General features: G+C 52.1%; 7 protein-coding genes across 7 annotated transcripts; 1 reads left to right on the top strand and 6 right to left on the bottom strand.

The window, feature by feature from the left end:
• Positions 1-2,165: 2,165 nt before the first annotated feature.
• PODANS_5_11940 (uncharacterized protein) lies at positions 2,166-4,403 on the top strand (the record flags this gene model as incomplete). Its single annotated transcript, XM_001904420.1, has 1 exon — positions 2,166-4,403. A coding segment is annotated over one exon (2,238 nt), but the record flags the coding sequence as incomplete, so codon positions are not given.
• A 962-nt stretch (positions 4,404-5,365) lies between these two features.
• PODANS_5_11930 (uncharacterized protein) lies at positions 5,366-5,937 on the bottom strand (the record flags this gene model as incomplete). Its single annotated transcript, XM_001904419.1, has 2 exons — positions 5,366-5,664; positions 5,727-5,937. 2 exons carry the CDS (start codon positions 5,935-5,937, stop codon positions 5,366-5,368), a joined length of 510 nt encoding a protein of 169 aa, XP_001904454.1.
• A 683-nt stretch (positions 5,938-6,620) lies between these two features.
• On the bottom strand, positions 6,621-7,670 carry PODANS_5_11920 (uncharacterized protein; the record flags this gene model as incomplete). Its single annotated transcript, XM_001904418.1, has 2 exons — positions 6,621-7,218; positions 7,273-7,670. The coding sequence occupies 2 exons, from the start codon at positions 7,668-7,670 to the stop codon at positions 6,621-6,623; spliced, it is 996 nt and encodes a 331-aa protein (XP_001904453.1).
• Positions 7,671-9,786: 2,116 nt separating this feature from the next.
• On the bottom strand, positions 9,787-10,867 carry PODANS_5_11910 (uncharacterized protein; the record flags this gene model as incomplete). Its single annotated transcript, XM_001904417.1, has 3 exons — positions 9,787-9,801; positions 9,859-10,346; positions 10,411-10,867. Coding segments are annotated over 3 exons (960 nt in total), but the record flags the coding sequence as incomplete, so codon positions are not given.
• A 2,500-nt stretch (positions 10,868-13,367) lies between these two features.
• PODANS_5_11908 (uncharacterized protein) lies at positions 13,368-14,606 on the bottom strand (the record flags this gene model as incomplete). Its single annotated transcript, XM_001904416.1, has 1 exon — positions 13,368-14,606. A coding segment is annotated over one exon (1,239 nt), but the record flags the coding sequence as incomplete, so codon positions are not given.
• Positions 14,607-17,679: 3,073 nt separating this feature from the next.
• On the bottom strand, positions 17,680-18,039 carry PODANS_5_11905 (uncharacterized protein; the record flags this gene model as incomplete). Its single annotated transcript, XM_001904415.1, has 1 exon — positions 17,680-18,039. The coding sequence occupies one exon, from the start codon at positions 18,037-18,039 to the stop codon at positions 17,680-17,682; it is 360 nt and encodes a 119-aa protein (XP_001904450.1).
• Positions 18,040-21,897: 3,858 nt separating this feature from the next.
• Positions 21,898-24,906, bottom strand: PODANS_5_11900 (uncharacterized protein; the record flags this gene model as incomplete). Its single annotated transcript, XM_001904414.1, has 1 exon — positions 21,898-24,906. The coding sequence occupies one exon, from the start codon at positions 24,904-24,906 to the stop codon at positions 21,898-21,900; it is 3,009 nt and encodes a 1,002-aa protein (XP_001904449.1).
• Between the last annotated feature and the right edge of the window lie 1,373 nt (positions 24,907-26,279).

Here is a 26,279-nt window from a genome sequence, read left to right as displayed (position 1 = left end):
CCCAACGAACCACCCCGAATAAGACCTGCCCTGATGTCTTGTCTTCAAATTATTGCCGTCCACCATCACCTCCCTCTTCCATGAGTTGCACTCAAGGCTCACTCTCTTTGCGACCTGGGAACACTGATGCGGTGGACAAAGCTGGTGAGTTTACTCCATGTCTGGCGGAAGAAGGCTTTGGGCCTGCCAGATGGCCCACTGGGCGATGATGGCAGAGTCGATTTTAAGAGGGCGTCGCTGCTGCTGTTGCCAGGTGATATGCTTTCCAACTCAAGACCCCAATAAGGGGAGATGGGACGGGCGGTAAGGCTATAATCTGAATTCGTCGGTGCGGGGGAAGGATCATCCCGAATAGTGTACAGGGTCATGTTGGTTTGGTGACGGTTTCAGTGTCGATGTAAAGTACAATCTGGCAGACAGTAAGATTTATTTCACAGCTACCTACATATGGACCTTATATACCTTCAGTGGTCTTCCATGATGACCCTCGTTGTTGTTCTCAAAGCTGAGAGAAGGTCCTTGAATGTGACTAGTCAACCGCCGGCATTCTCTCCCAAACCATTTATGAGAACTGTTTCCCGTCATTTACCATCAGATAAGAGGACGGGTCTGCCTAATTAAGTCTCTCAACTCCTTGTCATCGAGAATAAAGCTCCAATCTAAGCTGGCCCAATAACCCTCTTGGGCGATGATGCTTCCCGTTCTGAGAAAGAAAGCATTTAAACCATGGACCCCATTGTTCCCCGACCTACTGCTCAACCGTCTCCGTTGGTTCATTTGGAAGTATAGTTGCAAAGAAAAGCGAGAACTCATCGTACCCATTCCAGTCCTCGTCCACGACGCGAGACGCAACACTTAAATGAACAGGGCAGTCGATATGATGCATCCATGGCTTTGATATTACCTTGGGAGTGATCGACGTCTGGACCATTGCCTGCTCAACTGGGGTCCGAGGCATGTTGGATGTCCATTCCAGACCTGAGCCGGCGCTACGTATGTGATCCCAACCTAACCTGGACGTGGACCTAGGGCGAAGCCAGAGTTCGGGAAGGATAACCTCGAGCGCAATCTGCGCCACACAGGGCACTGATCTATCAAAGGAGGTTCTGGAGCACCCAGTATTGCAATAATGACCACGGATGACATCTTGTCTTGGAAAGATCTCCGCCGGTCCAAAGTATCTTAAGAGAGATGGTCCCAAGTTAGATGGGCGATGCTTTACGATTCGAAGTTGGCGCGTGCTTTCAACAAGAGACCGTCGAAAGATCTTGAGCAGCTTCTCAATCAACCGGATGTCGACATCCAGATGGCGGATCTTCTGCACCTTCGCATGAATAGGAACGGGTATAGCCCTCTGGGCAAGGCGCCAAAGTGTCGCGCGGCGGTGGAGTTGAAGAACACGTAGAGAACTTGGTGAGGCCGATATCAGGTTGTTGAGGCATTTTGGGCAGTCGATGGTGTACAAGATTGCCTGATGGACTTTGTCGGGGAGGCCCTCGAAGGTAGGCATGGTGAATATGCTTGTCGTCGTTGCAAGGCTGTTGCAGAGAGTTCAAGGTGGTGATCGGAAGCGTGAAGAAGTTTTCATTTTTAAGATTGGGTTCTTTATAATTTGCCTACCACGGTAAGTTTGTCACACTTCAAGATTAGGTCGTGGGGAGACGGCCATCATTCTGTTGACTTTGAGCTAAGCTGCGTAGAATTTGATACATGGCGGGCTGAGTGTTAGTGAGTTGAGGCCTTCAAAGTTAGTTGAGAGGCTTTGGGCGAAGAGGGTGTGGTTGAAAGTGGGGTCTGAGCTTTACATGGGGTCTCAGCGCCGTGAGCTGGTCCAAGCTCCTTCGCGTCGGCAGCCATTGGAGCGCGGCGAAATTTATCCCAGAGCTTCAACATCGCAGTTCAGCAAAACACAAACAAACAACCCAACTACGGTCCACGACGAGAGGATCGATCAGTCTCCGAATCTCACCAAGCTAGGCATACCCATCCAAGATTCTATCTAAAATCACGACCCGTCATCGACTCCCGACCTCCCGTTTCCACTCTCGTCGCTTGACGACATGCAATCAACTCCCAGAACTCGGCGCACGCCGCAGAACACCCAATACACGTGCGACTCCCCATCTTGCTAGCTCACACCATGTTTCTCTTGATCTACATGCTAACTACTGGCACTCAGATATACACTAGGTCGCAGAATACACCATGTCAAGACATACCCAGTCCAGTCACCTCAGGGAGCCACAATCCTGCTCTACGGCCACGAAAATGGCGTCACCGTCGTTTGGCGCGGCGGTCGAAGGCTCAAACCCCAGACAGAGAACAAATCAAAAGAGAAGAGTAACGGTTCTACCTCCAATGCCATCATGATTATCGATTCCGACGAAGAAGATGTTCCCCCTCCTTTTGTCGACAAGCCCGAGTTCGAAGACAGCCCGACCTCGACGGCGACCTCCCCCCTCGCCGAAATCATACAGACATTGGATCTCGCCTTTGGCACCGCAGTCCTCAAAATTGCTGTTCTACCAATGCCAAACACCACGTCCGCCGAGGCAGCCTGGAATGGTGCCGACATTCTCAAACAAAAGATCATCTTCGCTGTGACTTGCGCCACGAGCGAGGTCTACCTGATTACTTTGCCTCTGACGCCACCATCCAACGAGAGCAAGGCGCGACCTGAGCTACGGGAAAGCCTGCTGGCAGAGAATGCAGGAAAGGGCGTGTGGGGAGAGACATTGACGCTGTTGGGGGGCCAGAGCCGGCCATGTGAAGGAGTCGCCATGACATTGGCCAAGTCGACGGCTGCATCGAGAAGCAGATCGGTGGAGTCCACGACAACACAGTCACAGACAAGACAATCTCCTCGCGTTATCGTCGCAGCCCACTCCCGAGAAGCAAGTGGCACTCTTCGCTTCTGGAACGTGCCCCTGGATGCCAAGCCTGGTGTCGTCAGTCGGCTGGAGTCGTTCCAAACAGAATACCTCCCATCACCACTTTCCAGCATCTCTTTTAATCCTACCCAGCTCACCCAGCTGTTGACCGTCGCCTCGACACATGCCGTGCGTATCTACGACTATTCGACACCGGCGCTTCCACTCGAGGATGCCTCTGAAGGTCCCTTCCCGATCCAGGGCTCGTGGCTGCTCTCGCTCTATCCCCCCTTCACCCGCAGCGCAACCATGTCGACTTCCCGGAAACCAATCGTAGCTGCCGAGTGGATCGCTCACGGACGCGCTGTTTTGACCTTGCTTGCAGATGGGCAATGGGGCATCTGGGATATTGAGGACGCGAGCCCAACGGCCACCAGTGCTAGTTCGGGTGGTCTGTTCAGCAAAGCCAGCGCCGGCCTTCGCGGTTCTGCCATCACCAACTTTAGCGTGACAGGCCACCTGGAGGGCACCAGCCCCTTGAAAAACCCCGCCACCCAAAAGTCACCAGCCGCCACTGGGTCATCTCGCGAATTTGTTCCCATGACGCCTCACACACGACGTGAAGCTCTTGCGTCCGCCAATGGAGGCCCCGAGAAGCTCGTTTGTGTACGGGGAGGCATCACCGTCACTCACTTGTCACCCGCCAAGGGAACAGCAACAGGCGATGAAACGGCGCTTCTCTGGCTTGGAGGCTCTGACCCACTTGTCTCGGTTGTTCCAAACGTTGCCAAATTCTGGGACTCGCAGCTGCGAAAAGCTGCTGGTGGCGGCAACCTCTGGAGTGGCACCCAGCTCACACGCATGGCCCGTCTGACGGATCTTGGTGCTGGTCTCCTCGGAGAGCGCTGCACAGGAGCCGCTGCCATCCCCAAGCCTGTCACTGCCAACAACTCTTCCGCGTCCGAAAACGGCACCCCCCCGGTCGAGGCTAGTCTCCCGGTTGAGGTGCTCATTCAAGGCGAGAGCCGCGTAGTGTTTGTTCACGAAAGCGAGGATGCTCCCTCTTTCGCCAGCCGTCTTCTAGGAGCTCGTAAGAAGGTTAGCGGCCGCACAGATCTCGAGCCAGCCAAGGCCATTCTCGCCTATCCCAGGCCTGAGAAGCCCAACAGCGTCGCTTTCAACCTCAGCATAGCCCACCGACCAGCAGCTGACAATGCGGCCTTGCTCCGGTCTGTCCGTCGACCCGCAGCAGCCGGTGGGCTATTTTCCCAGGATCAACCAAGAGGGGGCGATAGCTTGTTCCCGTCGGTTGAAGCCCCGGCTGTTCCTCCTCAGGGTGCGAGCCAGGCGATTGGGCTCCGGTTTATTAACGATCTGAACTTTGCGGCTGATCAGCCCGATGACGAGCAAGAGGCGATCAACAGGAACATTGAGGAGGAGATGATGGACATTATGGAGATTGACAGGGAGCTGGAGCAGATGGAGGATGAGAGGGAGCGGTCGACGAAGAGGGTCTTTTTCGAGGAGGGTTAGAAGCCTTTTTCGATGAGGAGGATGGGGGCGAAGGAGTGGTATGTTTTTTGTCTCTGTTCACAATGGTTTGATTTAACAAGTGTGTGTAGGGCCCAATGCGCGGAAGAATCAGACAACGAGTCCCCCTTGTTTCTGCTGTCAGCGAAGCGATCTGCGAAGCAGTCTCTCGAGGAGGGAGTGAGACGGGGCGAACGCCGGCGTCGGGTGTCGTTTGCCCAGGGAACCAAATATTGATAACGGACTTTTGAAACGATTTTATTGTACTGAGAGAGAGGGAAGAAGAAGAATGTAGGATACCCAATCAGCGAGGCAACATCGATTTTGATCATCAAGACAATGAAATGTTTGCCCTCTTTTTTTATTTTTTTTATTGTTCCTTCTTCTCTCCCTTTGTGTTTCTCCTCCCCTGTTTCTATTGTCTGTTACCACCCCTACCCAAATTCCGCACGGCTTGGTGGAGCACAAGGCGAGACCCATCCTTGATCCAGCTCTGTATTCCGAGCGGTAGAGCAACTGTTGGCCGAGAAGCTAAAGACGGATTTGCCTGGCCTACTAGATCCTTCCCACACGATGGCGAGGGGCAGTAAGGTTCGGGGTCTCGAGGTTTTTTGGTCCGCTGGCATCTATTACAACGCATTCGTTCAGAGTGTTCTGCCTTGGTTGGGCATGATGATGATCTGGGCTTTTGCCTGGGTTGTTGTCTGCTCTACCTGACTAAGGGGTTTAAGATGCTGGTACATTTACTTGCTTTGCGTCGATGTTGCCGTTCTTGATATGTGCCTGAAGTGACACGGCTGGTGCCGTGAGGAGCTATCACGATATGTTTGACCGAAGTGAAGAATGAACCCACTTTCCATTTGATGCATGCCCTTGCTCAGAACTTTTAAAAGAAAAAAACTCGTTACTCATCATACACACCCGCCCCCATCTTCCCTTCTCAACCGGGTATCACCACTTCTTCATTACAACTCGCCCGCAGCCCCCTTAGCCTTCCCCTCAGCCTCATAAGCCGCCCCCTTGGCCTTGCCCGCAACCTCGCTCGCCTTGCCCTGCGCCTGTCCGCTCAACTCCTGCGCCTTTCCCTGCGCCTGACCCCCCATCTTCTGAGCTTTGCCCGCCAGCTCATTAGCCTTGCCCTGGGCTTGACCGCTCACATTCTTGGCCATACCGGCGGCTTGCCCCTTGAGATCGGCAGCAGCGCCGGTGTTCTTTTGGCCGGTGACGTCTTCGGCTACTTCCTTTACTTTGGAGGCGACGGTTGCTAGGGTAGGGCAACCACATGTCAGTTGGGAACGGGGGAGGAAAAATGGGTGGGAGACGTACACCCAATATCAATGGCATCAACCAACTTATCGCTCATGGTCCTGTCCACCGTCTTGAGCGTGTCCTTCGTCGTGTCAGCAACCGTCTTCTGCAGCGTAACGCTGCTCGAAAAAGCGGCTCTGGGCGCGGTAGTGGTGACGGTTGTGGAGCGGATGGCCTGGGTGGAGAGGGTGGCCAGGCGACGGGTTGTGGCTTCGGTGAGGAAGGACATTTTGACTTTTGTTTAGGTGTTTGTAGTCGTTGCGATAGTTTTCGGCCGAGTATATTGACAGAAATGGAGGTTTGTCTGTGTGTTTGCAGTACTGAATAAAAAAAGAATAGGATGAACACATGTCTGTGTGATGGTGGTGGTTGTTATAAAGGCAGGCGTTGGAAGCGGGTGATGATGTCATACTTTCGTTGGTGGTCCACGGAAGAGCTCCCAGATGACGTTTTGGTGGGGGAGCTTGGGAGCAGTTTCAACCCCGATCTGCCGTGTCACTCTTGCCGTTTGGCTGCAGGCTAGAGATAAAGAGAAATTCTGATGGCATGTGCTTGTGTTGGGCTGGGGGAGGCTGCGATTGGACAATTGGGCTTGAGGCCATTTCAAGGGTCTAGATCTCTAATATTACATATATTGGAACACTGTGGTCGAGGAACAGAAACAAACAATTGCAGCTTCAGTATCCAAGATAGATTTTGAGACACCCAGTCAACCGATGACGGTCGATCGTGGAGAAAATAGCTAGTCATGCCACAGCCGGACGAGGCCGTTCCAAAAGTCAAACCCAATCGCCACAACATCACAGGATGTTCCGGCCAGACCACATGCCGGCCTTGTAATGACGGTTTTATCCCATCCTCAACCTCTACTTCCTTTGCCGGCCAAAATTATATACTCATCAGCTAGTACACTTACCTCCCCTTAAACACAGGCTTCCTCTTCTCCCCAAACGCCCTCAACGCCTCATACTTATCCTCAGTATTCACCACCCTCAAATACATATCATTCTCCACCGCCTCCATCGGCTCCCCAACCGCCTTCAACCCCGCCCTGATCGCAATCGGCCCCCCCTCGCTAATCTCCGTCGCCAACCTCACCGCCTCACTCAACGCAGTCCTTCTCGCCAAGTCCAGCACCTTCCCATCCCTCTCCTTCTCATGCAAACCCTCCCACTCCTTCTCGGGCTGCACCTCGACCAACCTATCCGCCAGCCCAAGGAAATACGCCTCCGGAGCGGAAACCCTCCTCCCAGTAAGGATTAAATCCCTCGCCCTGTTGATACCGATCAGAGCAGGAAGACGGTAAGTCCCCCCAGCACCAGGAATAATCCCCAACCTCGTCTCAGGCAACCCAACCACAGCATTCGACGTCATGACCCTGAAGTGCGTCGACAAAGCCAACTCCAACCCTCCCCCAAGCGCCAGCGACGAGATGGCCGAAATAGTAGGAATAGGCAGATTCGACAGCGAAGTCAGGGTACTCCTGAGATTCGACAAAAAAGCGGCAGTCCTATTTCCATATTAGCCCCCCCTCCCATCCCCTCCCTCATATCGCAATACTTACTCCTCCTGCGTAAACCCCCTCCTCTCCTTTAGATCCGCGCCCGCGCAAAAACTAGCATCAACCGCACTGGCAATCACCAACGCCCGCGTGGGACCTTTCTCGTCCTCCCCCGCCACACCCCCGAATCTCTTTTTCCATTGAGGGGTTGGGAGTTCCTCGCCGGTCGCGGGGTCATATTGCTCGTGGACGTCCTCGATCTCGGAGCGGAGGGAGTCGAGGAGGGCGCGGGAGATGGCGTTGCGGGCGGAGGGGCGGTTGAGCTCGAGGATGCGGATGTGGCCGGTCGAGGGGGCCGGGATGTCGGTTATTCTGAGGAGGGGGCCGGGCGCTTCTGTGGAGTAGAAGGCTCTTTGGGCCAGCCGGGGGAGGAGGCGGAGGGGGGTGAGACGGGGGGCCATTGTTGTGGTTGTGATGATGGTTTGGGCTTGGCCGGTGGTGATGGTGGTGGTAGTGGTGATGAGAAGGTGAAAGTTTCTAGCGGTTGAGATGGGGAGCTATGGCCGCGGGAATGACGTCGAGTTTTGGGCGGGCGGGTAGCGTCGGCAGTGGGATTGGCACAACCGAAAAGAGGATGCAGCGAATATTTGAAGAGAGCAGAACCTCAATACTGGCGAATACTGTATCGTCTCAATGTTGGAATTATTGCTTTGTGAAGATTTCGGGCCTTTCGAATAGCTCATCACTGGCTGGTGTGTAAACAGTGGTGAAGTTGCCGATGCCAATGGAGTGCGCTTCCATTGCTCCATCTCTGGCTCGGTAAACAGCTACTCATCCTCCGCTGCGTCAACCACCTCGAAACGGACATCAAAACGGTTCGAATCTTTGACTGCTTTCTCGCGTTTATTTGTTGGAACAACCAAGATGCTTTACCAGTTGACTCAGTTCAAAAGCTCTCGGTATCTAGTCCACCCATCCAGCCCCTCAACCACATGCCAGTCAATCGCCATGAAATTTTCTCAGCCTCCCACGTCTTTCCCCCTCCCGCTCGTTCCAACCCCTGAAAACAACCCCGTTTCACAAACACCCAAAAAGCAAAAGATCACCACAACTCCCCCCTCCCTCCCGCCCGCCCGCTCTCTCTCACAACCCGTCTCGTTTCGAAACAACATACACACATCCGGGCTGCCTCTTTTTTGTCTTGGTGCCTTTTTCCTGGAAAAACAGAATGATCCTCAAACACCCGGATACATAGCAGCACATCATCCTCCCTCCCTCCATCCCATCCCAAACAAGTTCAATGATGGTCGGTCGGTCCCCTATTTTTGCTCTCAATCCCCTTTTCTGATTCGCCCAGGGATGACCTGGCAAATAACGTGACACTGCATATCACGGGATTTTAGACCTCAACTTCACCTCTCTGTTGCTTAAGGGTATCATCTCTGCAGTCGGATTTTTTTTTGTAGATTGCGTAAACAGATATTGCGTTTTGGATAGATATAATTCTGTCATTCTTGTCAAAAAAACAGCAAGTAGTCAGAAATTAACCATGGTTAAGCCAAGAAAAAAAGGAGAGTAGATTGAGAGGCCAATGTCTCAACCTCACTCATCGTACCTTAAGCTAATGATGTTTTGAGCTTGATATAAAATTAAACACGCCAAAGTGAGTGGGCATACGAGCATGTAGAATGGAACTGTCAAAAGCATCAACAAAAGCACGCAAACACAAGCCACCACCCAAACTCAGTCATCAATAATCTTCCTCAAACCAATCATCAAAAGCAGAAATCATGCAGAACGATGACTCTTCCCCCTTCTCCGACCAAACCAACAAACACCAAAGCAAAAAGCCAGAGTAATAGTCAGGTATAGATAGACAAGGTAGATAGGATAGGATACGTAGGTGTAAGTACGTCATCTGAGATGATAGATATGTAAAATATTTCCTTTATATTTCTCTCTTTCCCCCTACTCCTTCCCTCTTCCTCCACACCCCCCCCCCAAACAAAGGTAGGGTCTTCTTTCAATATCCCATCCCAATTCCCATAACACAGCAAAAAAAATTGACAGCTAGTAAAATAAAAAAAATGACCGACCGGAGCTTTATCAACTCCCCCTCCCAATTTTTGTTTCTTTCTTCCCACCCCCTCCTGTCTGAGAGACAGAGAGAGAGATAGAGAGAGAGAAACAAGGCCGGGGTCCACCGGATTTTTGTGTAGCAGGAGAGCTGGACGTAAAAGAAAACAAAAAAGTAGCAGAAAAAGGAGAGGATAGACCAAGCATTCATGCAATGGTGTTGAGCAAAGATAGGAGCAACCGAGATACCCCAACTGCGGGATTCGGTCACTTTTGCTCAAACCCTACAACGCAAAAATATTCCTTCAAGTCGGATAACGCCCGCTCATGCTGTTTGCTCGCTTGCTCGCTCGCGTGATATTCGATGTGGGTTCCGAAATGGTAAACAAGATTGCGGCAGATATCCCCTCCTGATACGCCGATATTATGCAGATGTTCAAAGGTTAAAATACAGGCGAGTTCGTTTGTCGTCATCACTTTGGTCGATAGCCGGAAAATTGATCATGCATTGGTGACCTGTTGAGTTGTCAGTGAGCGGTACCATCTTGGGCCTTGAGCAGAGTCAAAACCTACGCGAAGGATCTTCCTGGAGTAATCTTCGTTGTCGGCGATACTGCCGTCACTCATCCTCCTCTGGGCCATGACTGGGTCCATGCGGGAGTCGGCGCCGGAAATGCCACTGCCGCGGCTGCTTCCGGGGGGTTGGCCAATAAAGGCGCTCACGGCAGCGTTGCGACGATGCTCCTCTTCAATCTCCTTGTTCCTCTTGCGGCGGAGGTAGAGGTACGCGCCCGTGGCAAGACCCACGGCGGCGATCACACCAACCACCACACCGGCAACGATGCCGGCCACGTTCTTGCCGCCCTTCTTCTCCTCCTCTTCGACTGGTGCTTGTGTTTGCGTGACGACGCTTGGAGGCAGTGTGACCACCTGGGTTGGCGCGGCTGTTGTCGAAGTTGTGCTTGTCTTGTGTTTCTCTCCCGTCGGTCCGCTATCTTCGGCAAAATCCACATCTAATGTCAGTCCTGTGTTGTACACCGAGAAATAATTCTTTCCGCCGCCTGGGCATCATCGTGTTAGCATGTTGTCGTCTTTCCCACAACACATCGGAGCCGGCAAACTTACAGGCCTCTTCGCCAAAGCCAGTGCAGCCAACGTCGCATTTCTTGTTGTCAACCAAATCATCCTCGGGCGGGTACTTGTAGCCACACCAGCACTGGTTGCCGCCCGTGGTGGCAGCGGCCGTGAATCCTTTTGGAACGCAAGTTTTCAAAGCACACTCTCCGATTGAGTTGTACTGAATGACTGTAACAAACGTCATGTTATTGCCAGCTGATTTGAAGCATCCTTGGTTTGTCTGCGCGTTCAGTCTGGCGTCTTCGATCGGCTTTTGTACTGCAACAGGAATTTTGGGGGTGGTCTGGCGGGCCGCCATCTGCTTTTCTGGAAAGGCCTCGGCGACAGCGAGCAGCGCCGCGGCGAAGATGGCTATCGACTTCATCTTGGGTTGTGGGAAGGTGACGAGGTCAAAGATGGAGGTGTCGCGGCGACGGTTCGCGATGTCCAAGGTGCCCGAATGGTCCTACCCTAGGTACTCTGCACTGTCGATTGCTTTGGCGGCTGCTACCTTGCTCAGGTGACTGGGTTGGTCCACTTCAACGATGGCGGCGTCGGCCAGTTCGCTTCTTCTTATTCTCTTTCTCTTTTTTGTTGCGTGTGTTGGGTATCGGCCACAGGTTCACAGAACCTTTTCAAAACGGGCGCTGGGATGCCAAAGGGCGATGAAAATGGACAGAAAGGTGAAGCGAAGTGGTGTTGTAAACGAGTGGTCGCGATCGGGTGGGATCGGGCAAAGATGGTTCGGTGGTTGCGTTGGATGTTCTCGTCTCCCTGTTTCGGTGGACGGACTACTGGTGAGCGCGCATCGCCTTCGTCTCGGACTGGGTGTAGGCGTGTTGTCGTCGTCGCCGTCGTCGTCGATGCTGTTGTCGATGTTCGATGTATGGTTTGATGAAGAATCGAAGATCGAGGAGATGGTAGGTACACTACACACACGAATGGGTTGAAAATGAGCGACTTTGGTTATTACGAGATAAGGAGTGACAGTGGTTTTGTTGCAGATGGAGAAACTGGGCGACTGGGCGAGGGAGGGAGAGAGCCAGGGGGAAGGGTGCAAGCGAAAACGAAATTGCACTGGGACCTCGGGATGCTGGGGGCTCGTCGCTGTGCTTCTGTGCTTCCCTGCAGGGGCACCCTCCTCGCCAGTCGTCGCTTCCCCCAGGTGTCGTCCCAACCGAGCCTAGCGCGACGGAGCACCCACACGGCCCAGTGGGCCAATGGAAGCGCGTTGGCAGAGGAGAACAAATTTCAGGGGCCCGGCTCTCTTCCGCCGATCACTGCAAGGTCGCGGCCCTGATGTGCCGTTAGGAGAATCGCATCCCATGTTACTGCTGCCGTCTGACTCCCAAGCCTTTGCTCTATCAGCATCTGTCATCTGAGCATCGTCCCAACTCCCACGATACCAACCCTGGCAAATTATGCACACACTGTGTGTCACCCTGCCACGTTCCCAGCATCTGCATTCGTGTTCACGGCGGCGCCGGCCATTCAAACGGTTTTCCTCCGCCCTCATACCTGTCATGCCGGGATAATTGGTGTATTTTTGGACACTGGATAGCCAATTTGAACGATAGCGGTCCCCGTGCCCTGTTGTCGATGGAGTCAATAGGGATAGTGCTCCAAATGTCAAACAAAAGAAAAAATACAGCGGCAAACTGGCGATAGCCTCTAGGCTGGGCGCTGGGCGCTGGGCATCTGGTGGCGGCGGGGCCGGGGAGTCCAACTTGAAACAAGAAACACGGGGGGTTCGGTCCAAAGCACGCCGCCAGCCGTTTTCATTTTTTGTGCATTCAGTTTCCCACCCCCTCTCCCTCTCCACCCTCGAGTGAGTCCGTCTGTCTTGACCTGAGCTGATCACTTCTGCTTCTCTGCTGGCGCTGCAACTTCATTGGCGGTTGGTTGTTTTTGTCGTACCGTTACTGTCGGCTGTCAGGCGATTTGGGGTTAAATAAATAAATTGTAGACACGGAACCGCTGAATACGAACATGTCTCCACCCGCATAACAACGACATCAACAACAACAAACGGGGACGGAGGGCAAGGCATTTCAAAGAAATAAAAATTAAAGAACACGCCGGGGTGGCTGCATAAACCCGAAATTGCAAGCCCTGCCGTTTGCTGCACAGCCCTCTTCCACATGCTCCACAAACAAATGCTTCCAGACCAACCCAAATGCTCTCTCCCTTTTCCAGCTTCTCATCATTGACATGAAATTCCGATAATGCCGTCAATCGCAAATGCCTCTTGTCGTCTGGATTTCTTCGCGTCAAGCTGTCAAGAATTAAAGAAGCGCGCGCCTCGGCTCAACTGCTCAACGTCTCCCTCCGCGCTTCGCGTCTCTTCCCAAAGTAGCATCCGATCTGCCTCCCAGCCGCCGATACGCGAGGATTATCAACAACCTATACATTTCATGACAGCCACTGCTTTCTGGAGGACATTGAACGTCAGCTGGTTCCGCGACACGCAAACACCACCATCCATCACACACCTTGTAATCCTCCCGACTCCGGCTCCCTCGCTCCGTGCATGTCACGCCGCAACACGTGCCTTGTACCTGCGTCCAGTGAGGTGGTTGGGCCCCCCCATTGATCGGATACATGTTCCTGTCGTACTGGAGTTTCGTGGACCTATCCTATGTGCTTGTGTGATATCTAGATAGGACTTTGTTCAGTTGATGGTGATTTTGGTGTGACCAAGGGCTTCCCAGATAGCTACCATCCCCAGGCTAGGTATCCCAAGCTTATATCATTCTAACCCAGGCTTGTACTGTCGTTAATCCAAACTTATTGTCATTAAACCGAGCTCTCATCGCCCTAATCCCAGCTTTTATTATCCCCAGTCCCAGCTATCATCTCTTAGCTTAGATCCTATTCGTGTCATTCAAGTGCCGCTTCCTTCCTTCGAGAAAGGAAGCAACCAGAGCTGTGAGAAGTGCCCCTTGATCCCATGTTAACAGGCCCGGCTAAGACGACGTACAAGTTTCAACTGTGCGTGCAATACTTACACAGCGACAGAAAGCTTCCTCGCGCCTTCTTTGCTGATAAGAATCAGAGTCTTTATCGGATAGTGTTGACACATGGTCAGAAATCGTTCCACCGAACTGCCACATGATATAATGCTCCCAGATAGTCAGGCATTCTTCGGGTGTGACCGTATTAGTTGAACGCTCGTCTCGAAATTTCCTCTTCCACGGATTTGTGTATGTGGGCCTGGGCACAAATGTCGTCTTGTTGAAAAGGTGTTTCCGATATTTCGTAAGGACTTGTTCCAAAAAGTCGCAATGCTGCTGATCGGTTGGATCAAGCCCAGTCACCTTCCCATAGCGTGAAGGGCTCACATGGCTGGCGCCAACGGCGAGGTAAACTGTTGCGGCGATACTTAATAGATCGGGATTGAAGTTGTGGTCAGTCTGCAGCTTCCAAGTGGGATACTCGTACTTCCCGCACCGGATCGCTGTGAAAAACGGTCCGCAAAGTTTTACTTTGTCACTCCACCACGGCATGCCTGGCATTTCGCTCATTGCGATGGTTCCAATGTCAATTATCTCGCCTCGAGTTTGAGACGAATCGTGGTCCTTGTTGGGATTCAGCTCCAGGTGCTGCTTTTCCCTCTGTTCGGCAAGGATAAACCGCATTACCACTTGCCTGCGGGTCATGATATTTTGCAGGCGTTCCAAGAACACAAACGGCGGACCGTCCAAAGAATGTTTGTGTCGAAGAAGGAGCAGCTGTTTCATCCAGCCAGGGTGGCATATACGGGAGAGAGGGCCGCAGTGGCAGAATTCGACGAGGAGCATCTGCGAAATGGCGTCATGAGTGGTATCCCTCGTCACTCCGCCTTTGAGCAGAACATCTTGAACCACAGCCTCCTGGAAATACTCCGAGATTGTTCTGTGTGAAAAATAGGTTTGATGCAGTAGCATCCGTGACGGGTAACTGATACCAGTACCTAGACCCCAAGTGCTCCGTGCCGAAGCACCTGGGTGAACAATCAACACCTCCACCAGCCCCCTGCACCAGGTTCGAAGCTGGGTCTTGGCCTTATCAACACGCTCGTCATCAGAATCGATGACCGTATCTGCGTCTACCACTATTTCTAGTTGCCACTTCAGAGGAGTAAGTGTAGATGCAAACTGGGGGTTTTTGCAATACTCATGTATAGGAAAGAGAGCGCAACGACGGAACAAGGGATTATAAGTCACTCCATCACCGGAAGTATGGCAAAGACAAGATACGCGTTACGACGGTGTCTTTCGGGGATGGTTGCCACTGTTCTGTCGAGAAGCGGTTGCAGGCCAGCTGGGAAACGATCGAGTATGTTCAAGTCGAGATCAACTGCATCGCCCATATTCAAATCCTCCCGTATCTCTCCGACAACGAGCTTGGCCCAGATGAACACAACTTCAGCCTTTTGAGGGATAGTCCGAATCAGCTTTTGTTTGAGTTCAACGTCCGGTACCTTTTGCAGTCTTCCTCCACAAATCGTTCCATATCGTACCGCGTAAGATCGTGTAGACGAATCGTGAGCTCCGGCGCAAATTTGTTGCAGAAGGCCGTCTGCTCTCTACTTGCGACACATAATTTGACACTGGACTGCCCTGCAGGTGCCCATTTGTAGAGCAGGTCGACCAAGTCGGACTGATCCCACCCATCTGGGTCCTGGAATTCATCAAGGCCGTCGATGAACACGCAAAAGCAATTGGTGCTCTGCGGAGCATCCTGAAAGATTTGGTTGAGAGCCCGTAAGGCGGTCGCACCGTCAATTTGAAAAGCATCGTTTCCTGCGGAACGCTATTGACTTCATCCCAGGCTTCAGGGAGAAGGACCGGCGTCATTTCAGGGCAGCATCTGAGAATATCGTGAAAAAGAGTTCTCGTCAGTCCTACAAGCTTCTGTTGGGCACCGCCGATGACGGTAGAAAAAAAGAAAATTGACCTTGACAAGAGTGCGACGCCCTGCCATCCTGAAATCAGCTCTCCTCATGTCCGAGGCTTTGGTGGCATCACTCACCCGCCCATTTTTCCAATGACGTTTGTGTGGAAGCGTGATGAAAGATAATTTGCATCAGTGTCGACGCTGCCGAAGCCTGTTGAGCATGTCTCAGCTCGTCAATGCTTGTCTGAATCTGGTGTAGTTTCCTCGAATTACCACGAGCCGACGAAGCAATGCTATCGACTCTGAACTTGGTGGACCAAACTAAAACCGTAGTGAGACGACCATAGCACTTGTCCAGCCCGTCCTTCCAAGTCTGCTTTTTCTTTACCGTGGATAAGGCTTCTCCATGACGCAGCTATCGTTCCCCAAGCAGCCTGCAGCCCCTTTGAGTCTGGTCGTCTCATGGTTCTGAGAAGGTGTAGAAGGTCACTGGCAATCCGATGACAGTCCTCTGCAATATGGCGTAGATCCTTTTCGTTGTCCGACAAGGACTCGTCTCTAGGAAGACACCTGAGAACAAACGTGTCTGGAAGGGGTCCATCCTGGCGATCACATCTTCCAGCGTGGCATTTTCCGACAGATTTCCCTCGCAGTGTATTTCGATGCCGCCTTTGACCAGCTTCGTACCAGACGTGACGAATGACAGGATGGCCGATACCAGACCGATAGAGGTAACAGGGTCCTTGTTAGCGCTGCACGTGACGGGTGTCGTTTGCGATGGTCGATGCGTGGAGGAAGAGGTTGACGGTTTCTGAGTCAACCACGAATTGCGGGAGCCTGATTGTGCTCAGAAAGAAATGAACCAAGAAATGTCAAGGAAAGCAGGCTCTCGGTAACATACCCCTCACTCGGGCTGAGAATCGGGCTGACAAGGTAGGAAGCACCTTCCCAGCGCTGGCAGCCACTGATGGGCCGCAAAGAAGGAGCACAGCAACAGAGGGAGCGAATGATTGACCAGACATAGCGCTGATATATCCAATGATGACCTGACACACCATACACAAAAGAATAGAGAATGCGGCACAAGATCAAGGCCTGAAAAGATAGGTGGTCAACATGGCTTTCAAGATAGTTGATATGCCTTAAAAGATAACTAGGATTCCTTTTAAGATAGTAAATGGGTGTTAAATATACATGCCTTGAAAGATAGCCGAAAGGCTTGAAGAAGATTAATCGAGGGCATTAACTACCCCTTCATATTCAGTGATAACCCCGGGCGCCCCAATCCCCAAGCCCCATTGCTCCCCATAGAAACCCGTGATCAACTTGGGCTTCTCCACGACCAAGTTTGACCCCTTGAAAGTCTCAACATACCATTTGCTAGGCACGTGCCTGAAGAAGCCAAAGCGGCAACTCCTTCTACGGCTGGTAGTTATTTTGAAAGATGCCAACTGCCCGTATTCTATCTACTTCATCCAATTCTCTCGTCCTCTGTTTCATCCATTTCCTCATCCTCTGCTTCATCCATTTCCTCAATACGCATAGGTATATTTTTCGAGTATTTACGGCGGATTTGCACAGCGATTATCCGCTCACCTCCAGGGCCGTCAATGTCAAAATGGAGACTCGTTGAATAGCGCGGCTCCAACTTCTCTTTCCGACCAAATTGACTGCATTGCTCCGGGATGTCATCTCTATCGTATTGGAAGATGAAGCGGCCATAATCATGAAGGGATATTCTGGTCAAGTGCTTCAGGTAAGCACCTTTTGGTCCACCGAAATGTGTCCATAAGACAGGGTTGAAACCCGGCAGATATTGCTTGGCTCGGTGGAAGACGCCGTTGAGTTTGAGAGAGTCAGGCGGGACTCGGGGGTACCATAGGCCAAGATCTTTGAGAGGTCGATCCGGATGGGCCATATCGGTATCACTGCCATCGTCGTTCGATGTGTTGACGTTGTCTTTGAGGACTGCAGCTATGCTGACGAGATGGAACCCCTATATGGGAAAGAGTGAGTTTAGCTGGCTTTTCCCGCTGAGCTTCGAGTCATAGTTCGTATACATACACCAAACCCAAGTCGAAATCCCGAAATGTAGTCAAAGGGACCAAATTTGACAATTTAAACAGACACCTTTGAGATAGATTCAGGAACAGCAATGCTCTGCTGAGACAAGGGTTTTTGGCCTCCTGCTACTTTGACCCAGCGGCAGTCGTTAGGGGCAATTGTCTTGTTCCAAGGAGATGACGTACATTGTTCGGCATCCTGAGGCTTTGACTTCACAAGACATGCCAGCTGTTGAACGCGCTTCCAAATGGTTCCCGGTTCACACTTGCCTTTCCGGCTATGCGCTTCTGTCGAGCATCAACCAAAGATGGGTCTACGTGCGAGCGTGGAAACTCTTCATCGCGCAGCTTCCTCCCGCTGGTCATCTCCAGGGGAAATACTCATCATCGTCAAACCCCCATGTATCAGCCCACTAGAACTGGTGGCTCCCCTCCCCTCGTGAAAAGACTCTAGGATTTGAAACACTCTGTCGAGCGGAACCGGGCCTGGGGACAAGGCTTCCTCCAGGAGTGGCCAACAAGCATCGTGGATGACATAGCCGCGCTTGCCGACCTTACTGTTTCTGGATGTTGAGAAGTAGTCGTCCTCTTCTGCGTATTTGTCATACCCCTCATCGTCGTAGGAACCGTCGGGGTTGGAGGGAGCAATGAAGCCCCCATCACCGGGATCATCATAGCAGCCGCGTCCTTTCAGCATATTTTGACCGTCGCTTCCCTCCTCCCTGTCGATAACAACTGGATCATGCGAGTGTCAGTAAGCTATCGTAACAATGCAGGAAACAAGAAGACGTACGGCCGCGGAACTCATTGCACCAAGGTGGTGTTACTCTAGTGAAGAGCCACCTGCAAAACGGGCAAGTCACTCAACGTGGACTAATGGTTTCTTGTTTCTTGTTTACACTCTTTCCTGAGAGAAGAGGGATGAAAGCAAAGGAACTAGGGAGGAGGAAATCTCAAGCTAAATATCGAAGCCTGGAAGTGGGGTCAAGGCTGCAGCATCAAGTTGCTCTCAGCCTCCAAAAAGCTTCCACGCCAGTACCAAGCCCCGACGAGGAGTGCCTTGCTCCCACCGCCACAGGCCATGTCATTCACAAGCCCGTTGGGAGATACAAATCGCGGTACCTGAACTTGCTGGTGGCTGAAAGTCAGGAGCTTGGGCGTTGTGGCCTACCGTGGTGCCACACCTCCATCATCCAAACTTTCTCGTCTACAGAGGCATACTCAGCGATATCTAAGCTATCTGCGAGCTTGATGGCCCTGTATTTTCAGCTTGTCACAGTATGTGGAGCGTCTGAGAGGTGGCACACGCGTGGCTTAAAAACCCAAAAACCAAGTGACCTCAGAGACGCGTTCCAAAAAGTCTGGGGAAACCCGAAAACCTTTTCCATGCCATTCTTCCTTTGTCTTACCGTTCCCAAAACCATACCACCAGACTTTTGCCATTCAGATACCCACACCGCGCCCTTCAGGTTAACCACCGGATATCATTCACAATGCTGGGCTCCGAGTCCTATAGCATCGGTACGCGCGGCCGGGGCTGGATCCAAAATATCCCATGCTGCATATACCTGACGATATTCTTTGGCATCTCCCTTTCCATCTTTGTTCTGTGTGTTTTAATTGCAGCCACGTGCGCAGTTGGAATACACGTTGCTCGAAAGTGTGGACGAGACGGTCCATGGTTGGAGTCTAAATTGCGTGGAGTGTATTATCTATACGCGGAGGATGACGAAAAGGAGGATGATGTAGAGGAGGATGAAGAAGGTGACGACGAACCTTATGAAGATTCAGATTCTGTTTCCGGAGAAGAGTCAGAGTCAGACTCTGGCGACGACAAAGATGACGACGAATCTGATGAAGACGGCGAAACTGATGAGGAAACCCAGGACCGATATCCAAGAGACCAGCTATATGAAGGGCACACTCGCGCAATCTGTGAAGCGGAATCCAATCGTACCAGTTGGTGCCTCCCTGGCCATATCTTGTCACATCCGAACTTGGTCAACTCGGACGTGGGCCATGAGGATACCTCCGATGACGAGCCACTCATCATCACCCCCTCAAGTTCGACTGACGGCCTCGTGATCGACAGCGCGGTGCATCCCTCTAATCAGAACCAGCTTGTACCCGCCGAGGCTTCCATCAGCTAGAAGACCTCGTGTCCTTCAAGCAATTGGACCAAGAGAGGGAGGAGAACAGGAGGCTCAAAAAGGACAACGAGCCGCTGCGGAATCTCATCAAACAGTACCAGAGAGATAACGGGGAATTACGAACTGATCAGACACCACTCCACCGGCAATCTGAAGATTTGAAGGATGATACTTTACGCGGCAATGATGGACGTGGGCGGTATGGTGCCGTACCAGCGCTCTGAGCAGTGCTCGTCACTCGGCCGGAGATGGAAGAGTATGTGCGGCATTTAGGCTGGGTATCTTCTCCAAGGAATGGAAGGCTTGATACCTCTCGAGAAGTTGATCTTTATCTACTTAATGTGATAACTCACCATTCCTTCACCGTGACTGCCTTAATCGGGAACCTCCTGACACTCATGGAAACAGCGACCATTCTCTAGAAGGTCCGCTCCTTCCGCCACTGATATTGAATTCCGCTCCTTCCAAAACACGTTGAGTTCCGCTCCTTCCACACTGATGTTGATCTTGCCTCTTCTGCTGTCCCACGACCCGTCGAATTCAATTTTGACGTCTTCCATCTCTCTCAGCCTTCCACCTTTGTCTTCCACCCCGCCTTCGACTCAAGCTTCTCTCTCCAACAAGCAAATCCACAATGCCTCCTTCGCGAACTCGCATTGGCATAGGTGCCGAAACTGTAAGTGCATATGTCCTCAGCTGTGCAGAGTTCGCCACTAATACCCTGCATGTATCGTGGAGACCCGGAGACATCGCCTTGTGAAGCTCAGAGCCCATTGTCCGCATGTGGACACACGTTATCCCCAAGTGTTTCCCCAAATCTCATGGCTTTTGCTGGTTGACCTATGGAGGAGCATCGTATCGATGAAGTTGGATTGATAAGCTACCGGCTTTGGCATAGGGTACGGTAGTGGTACAAGCTGGGTGTGAGGTGGTTGGTGATGAAGCTGGGATTGATGAGGGTTAGAATTGGGATTGGCGACGGTGAAAGCTGGGATTGGTGATGATGAATGCTAGGATTGATGACGATGTATGCTAGGATTGGTGACAATAAGAGCTGGCAGCATGTGACGATGGAAGTTGAGATCGATAAAAGACATCAATAAACCTTTCATCACCCTGGCCTTGAGCTTAATCTCTAACCATGGGTGTGGCATCTTGTGGCTTGCCGACGTTCCATTGGTGCCAGATGAACCCTCAAACTTTGTGTCCTTGCTGCTTTCACCGTCTTGATATGAAGAACTTTAAGGTGTTAAATGGTCAATTGATGGTAAGCTATGGTGTAGCCCTACTGTCAGGTCCGTATCCTCTGACCTAGGTAACTAACTGTAGCCGCATTGGTCTGGTAGCGTCATGGCATTAGATGAAAGCTCCGATCTCTCCCCAGAAATTCCGCCCCTTCCAATACTGTCATCGGATTCCGCCCCCTCCCTACACTGACATCAGATCAGCTCCTTCCAACCCTGGCTTCACTCTCGGCCTTGTTCTTTCCACCTTGCTCTCTCCGCCTTAGTATTCTCCGCCTTATTATACCCCGCCTATTCTACTACCCCGTCACTCTACGAATTTCTCATCCATCCTTTCCCTTCAATTTTTAATTCCCCTCTTCTCTCTCCATCTCGTCCCCTTCTCCAAACAACCTCCTCCAACCTAATCTTCTCTCTCCAACAAACAAAGCCGACAGATACCCGAGACATTCAATCAAAATGCCTTCCGGACAAGTTCTCAAGAGCGTAAGTGTATCTGCTTATTATTACAGACAGTTCACCATTAACTTTATTTGTAACTCCGTATACGGCGCGTAGTCTGTTCATCGAGCTCTGCGACGACATCGTCTTCCCAGCCCAGCACCACGCAGTCAGCTCCATGTGGCTCAACCTTCTGGCCTTGTTTTGCTCGAGTTCTGATAGGTTTGCATTGGAGCGCCCGAGGAACTCCGGGGAGCCAAACTTACGAGTGCGCGTCCTCTCTGAGGGCAACCGTGGTCTCAGGACCGTCCTGTTGAATGCGAAGCCGCTGGATCCCAATGAGGGGCAATCATTGAAAGAGTGTGTTTGGTCGAACTGGAGATCTCAGCTGGAGGATCACGCCTCTCGTGCGTGGGGGTGGTTGCATGTGGTGGATGAGCAACTGCATGATGCCGCCAACATTGCGCGCTTTGGGGCCATCACAATTGGCAGAGAGGTGCAGTTCTTCGAGTGCATTCCCGGGGGGAGGCCTGCTATTCGGGCATCTGGACACGACGAGGACGAATTGCTGGAGTTCAAAGGCTGACGAAGCCAAGATCATCGAGATTGTTGACGAGATTCAGAGAATCAGCCTGGTTGGGTCGGAGGAACGGGACTTGAGACGGCTACATCAAACCATCGATTGATCATTTAACCCCCTAAAGTTCTTTACACCTTGCTCTACTTCCGGTGATGCTCCTCAGCCTCCTCACACTCCATCCGATGCTTCCTCCAATCCCTCTTCTGGCACTCCCCACTGCAATACCTGACCTTCAAACACCTCCCACACTTCTTCAACGCCACCCCCTCCTCCTCATCCTCCACCTTCCCACACGCCCTGCAACCCGCCACCCTCTTCTCACCACCCCCCGCCAACCCTCTCGCCAGTGCCGGGTCAATGATATCCTCCACCAACTGCGAAGCATAAACTGGGCTGATCGCCACCCTAGTAGAATACCTCGCAGCAGTCTCATCCCACTCCGGCAACGGGATGAAATCCGAAGGCAACTTCCCCTGACCACAAGAGCAAATAACCTGCTCCCCCTCCTTCAAGCTCAACGGAACAGTCTTTTGCCCTTTCTCCCCCGAGGCAGTAACATACTCACACGTCTTGGGGTTATGTTCCCAAGTTCTGCACCTCTCAACAAAGGCAGGCAAAGCCTTCTTCCACATCTTGAGCTCTTCGTCATCAACGGTGATGGTGCAGCATTCCAAAGTTCTGATCAACAGCAAAAAGCCCTCTAGCTCCTTGCTGTCAACTAAAGCCTTTGTGAAAGGAAGAATAGCAGCATCCAAGACGACCGTGGCATGGGGACAGTCAAGGCGGATGGCGTTGACAAACAGCAGCATGTGAATGCCGCCATTCTTGGGGTCCGAAATGGCAAAGAGTCCTGTTTGTCCTCCTTGAAGACCAGAGGAGAGCATAAACATGGTGAAGAGGGACTCCTTGAAGTTGAGACGAGGGGAAGGGCCGAGACCGGTGTAGTTGTCGTCTTGTGCGTTGACCTCCTCGCGGAGACGGCGCTCATGTCCCGAGAAGACGAGGGAGGTGAGGGTGGTCAAAAACTTGATCCGGGGATCCTCATCCTCATCTTCGTCGATTGACAGAATGGGAAGGTTGTCAAGGTTAAGGTGTGGGATGTTGAGCGTAGCCGGGATCCCAGATGGCTGAATCGCTGTCGACGGCAGGATGTGCGTGTCAAGTAGGGGCACATCCAACGGCTTCACCAAAGAAGAAACCACCTCAACATAGTGTGACTTGCGTGCCACTCTTAGGGCACACTTCTCCTTGGAGACAGGAACTGTGAAGATCATGGGCAAGACCAACTTCCGGGCGCCAAAGACCACTTCAATCGTGAAGGGCGAGACTTGCTCCATATTGATGGGCACTGACTTGTCCGACAACAAGCTACGCCCTTCATCCGAGGTGATATCGATGTGCCCGATGATCTGCAAGACAACATCCGCCTTGGCATCCACAGCATTTTCATCCAGCTTAGCTGTAAACCATGGAGTCATTGAAGAAGTTACCTCTGATTCGCCAAGCTTCTTGGTCGCTGACTCAACCGATACCGTCTCATTTTCGAGGAGCCACTGCCCTGGAAGTACATGTGTGACGAGTACACTATCGATGGGTACTCGGTGAATTTCGCATTGAGGATTGCCCAGCACCGTCTTGTACGCCAATCGGTTGTAGAAAGGGTCTGCAGTGCACAGCGCCACACTCTGTTTGGATTGTTGGAAGCCCGCCAATTTCTCCATAGGGACATATAGCGACACCACTATATCAGAAGACCCGGACCATTCTTCTTTGTCTTCATCCGCTTTGCCTGGGACACCATCCTGGTCAGGCGAGTTGAACTTGGTGATAGAGCCGAACGCTAGCTGGTAGTTCGTGTATTCGATCTCGGCTTCCGGGATTGTTACCTTCAGAGGCAGAGGAATGCCTTCGTCTCTGGAACACTGGGCTACCGGCTTCCACTTCTCCGCCGGCACAGTAAACGTAATCGCCACAGAGTCAAGCTTCTTGTTCAACTTCAAAGCCGGCTCACCAGACAGAAAATCCCCCGTATATGCGGGGTTTCCTGACGGTTCAGGCACACCGCAAATGCCCCATCCCTTGATGTGAGGTTCCAAAGTCCCGGCACGAAAGTCCGCAGGCAACGTTTCATATGGATCCAACACCCTGCGAAAGTCCAAGCCCAGTCTTTCGCACAGAACCTTGAGGATAGCTGCAGCAGTGTTGAAGTGGAAGTGGTGATGCGGCCCTCTTCTCTTGCTGTTGTCCTGGCTCAACTCATAAGCCTTGAAGATCCTACCAAACACCCCTTCAAAGAACATGATCAAATCCCTCGCCTCCATAGTCAACTGGTCGCTCTGCCCCTTAACCTGCAAAGAATTCCACTTCCACGCCAGCCTCGATTGAATGCCCCTCGGTCTCTCGTCATCAGCATACCTCTCACTGAACGTAGCCAACACCTCATCCACAACCGCCACACTCGTCGAGTTAGTCCAATACTCCCCCGGGCTCACCCCCAACAAAACCGAAAACGCTGACGTGTACCCCTCCAAAATAGCCTCATAATCCTTCGCATAACACTCCGTATATATCGTCGACGAAGGCACCCTCTTCAACAACACCAACCCAGCAACAAGCATATTCAACACCCCCTTCTCATCCCCCAAAACTCCCGTGTCAACAACGTCAAACTCATTCGGCGCCTCTCCCTCTGCATACTCCTTCTCGTCCAAGACCAAAATGTCAAACCTAACCTCTCTCCTATGCCAACACGCCTCCAACTCTCCACACTCCTTGTTTCTCTTCAACGTCCAGCACAATGAGAAAAAGTCGGCCGCCGCAAACCTGACCGTGATCCTCTTCTCCCCAACCGCCTCTCTGAATGCCTCCAACCAATCACCCCACTGCATCCTCGCCGTCTCGACAATCCTCTCCTTGATGTCCTTCTTGTCCGCATTCTCGATTCTATATGGCGACAGTGGCGTCAACGGGGCGTTGGCAGAGGCAAGATGGAAGCCGATCAGTGGATCGGTGGGGTATTCCAGCACTCGTCTCTGGTTCTCATCGCCAGCTGCCAAAGCGGCAGCAAACACTGGGTTTGGTTTCTTCTCATCCTGCTTCTTAACGGTCGCTTGCCAGTTTTCCTCGGTAAGCTCAGTCAGCGCTTCCATCAGCCCGCCTACTGACAATGGCGCGCAGGATCTCGCGCTGGAAGTGATGACTGCCTGCCCTTCTTCACCATATGTTTCTTCCTTGCGTTTTTGGGAGCGTTCCAGGATGGTGTCGAAGTTTTCGGTTGCTTCGGATGTGGTGTACTTCGACCAAACGTCTTTCACGAATTCGAGGGTCCCAGAATCGCAAAAGCGGAGTTGGCTGTATGGGCCAGCATACCAGGCGTCGAGGGAGGATGCAAGGTCAAAGAGCTTCTTGGCCTGGGTCTGGAGGGCGGTGAGGTTGGAAGGGGTCAGCCAGGCATCGTAATAGATGTTCCAGGCCTGCTCAGCGGTGATTTTGGAGTCAAGGGCGAGGGTAAAGAGGAGGATATTTCTCGCTGTTGACCCGTTAGCTTTTTGCTCTTCAAGCTGCAAGGATGTATCGGATGCTGACCGATCTGGTGAACCCCCTGCTCGCCCTCCGCGCAAGCCGTGACATCAATGCTTTTCCTTTGCGGCAGGCCTTTCTCCGACGCCAAAGTGAAAAGAAGATGATGAGCCAGATCTGGGCCGACAACACACAGAATATCTGCTGGCAAGCCTTGGGGCAGGTCACCGGTGAGGCTGATGGCTGGTGTGATGTCCACAGAGGCGAACGACCCCGCCATGGGGTGGTGGGTGGTGGGAGTGAACATTCTGTCTTGTCTCGCAATTCTGATGCTGTATTTTCTTGCAATTCCGGTAGGGGAAGGGAGCAGATATTTCGAGGATTAACGAGAAGGATAGAGCATGTCGCGGTGTTTGCTGTGTCCACTCATGATGTTGTCGCTGACAGCGCAGATGTGAGCTCAGAAATCTCCAATGGTGGGGCAAAGCCAATTGCAAAACTGTGCGCGCGCACTGTGCTCTTGAGCAACCATGACATTTGAGAAACCACGTTTCGGTGTTCAGTGACAGAGCGGGTGAGTTAAGCCTAAGAGCGCCTGTCTCGTGCTTTGTCAAGTTTTGAGCACTTTGAATTCTTGAGCTGTTCCAGCGTTTCCCTTTTTGTGGTGCGAGGCGGCCGCCAGCCAACTCTAAAAGCCCACTTCAGCCCGGTTCCATCATCAAACAAATCAGAGAGGAGAGGGTGAATTAGTGTTCTTGTTGGCATAGGCAGCAGGGTATCTGTGATGGTTGGGACCAGGTCTTTGGGGTTTGGAAGAAGATGCCGAGAATTTTATAGACCTTGTTGAATTTACCTTTTGTCATGACATATATGTCTTGCGTACTTTACGATCACAGTCCCTGTGCAAGAAGGTGGACGGTGCCTATGTGACCTTCTTGGTTTGAAATGGGCTACCGCGGTGTTAAACATACTGGAATAAGGACAACTGATATACCTAAGTTTT

Source organism: Podospora anserina, chromosome 5 (assembly GCF_000226545.1).
Source record: "Podospora anserina S mat+ genomic DNA chromosome 5, supercontig 7".
Classification (NCBI taxonomy): Eukaryota; Fungi; Ascomycota; class Sordariomycetes; order Sordariales; family Podosporaceae; genus Podospora; species Podospora anserina.
The sequence above is the reverse complement of the archived record's forward strand: the minus strand, read 5'-3'. Positions and strand labels throughout refer to the sequence as shown.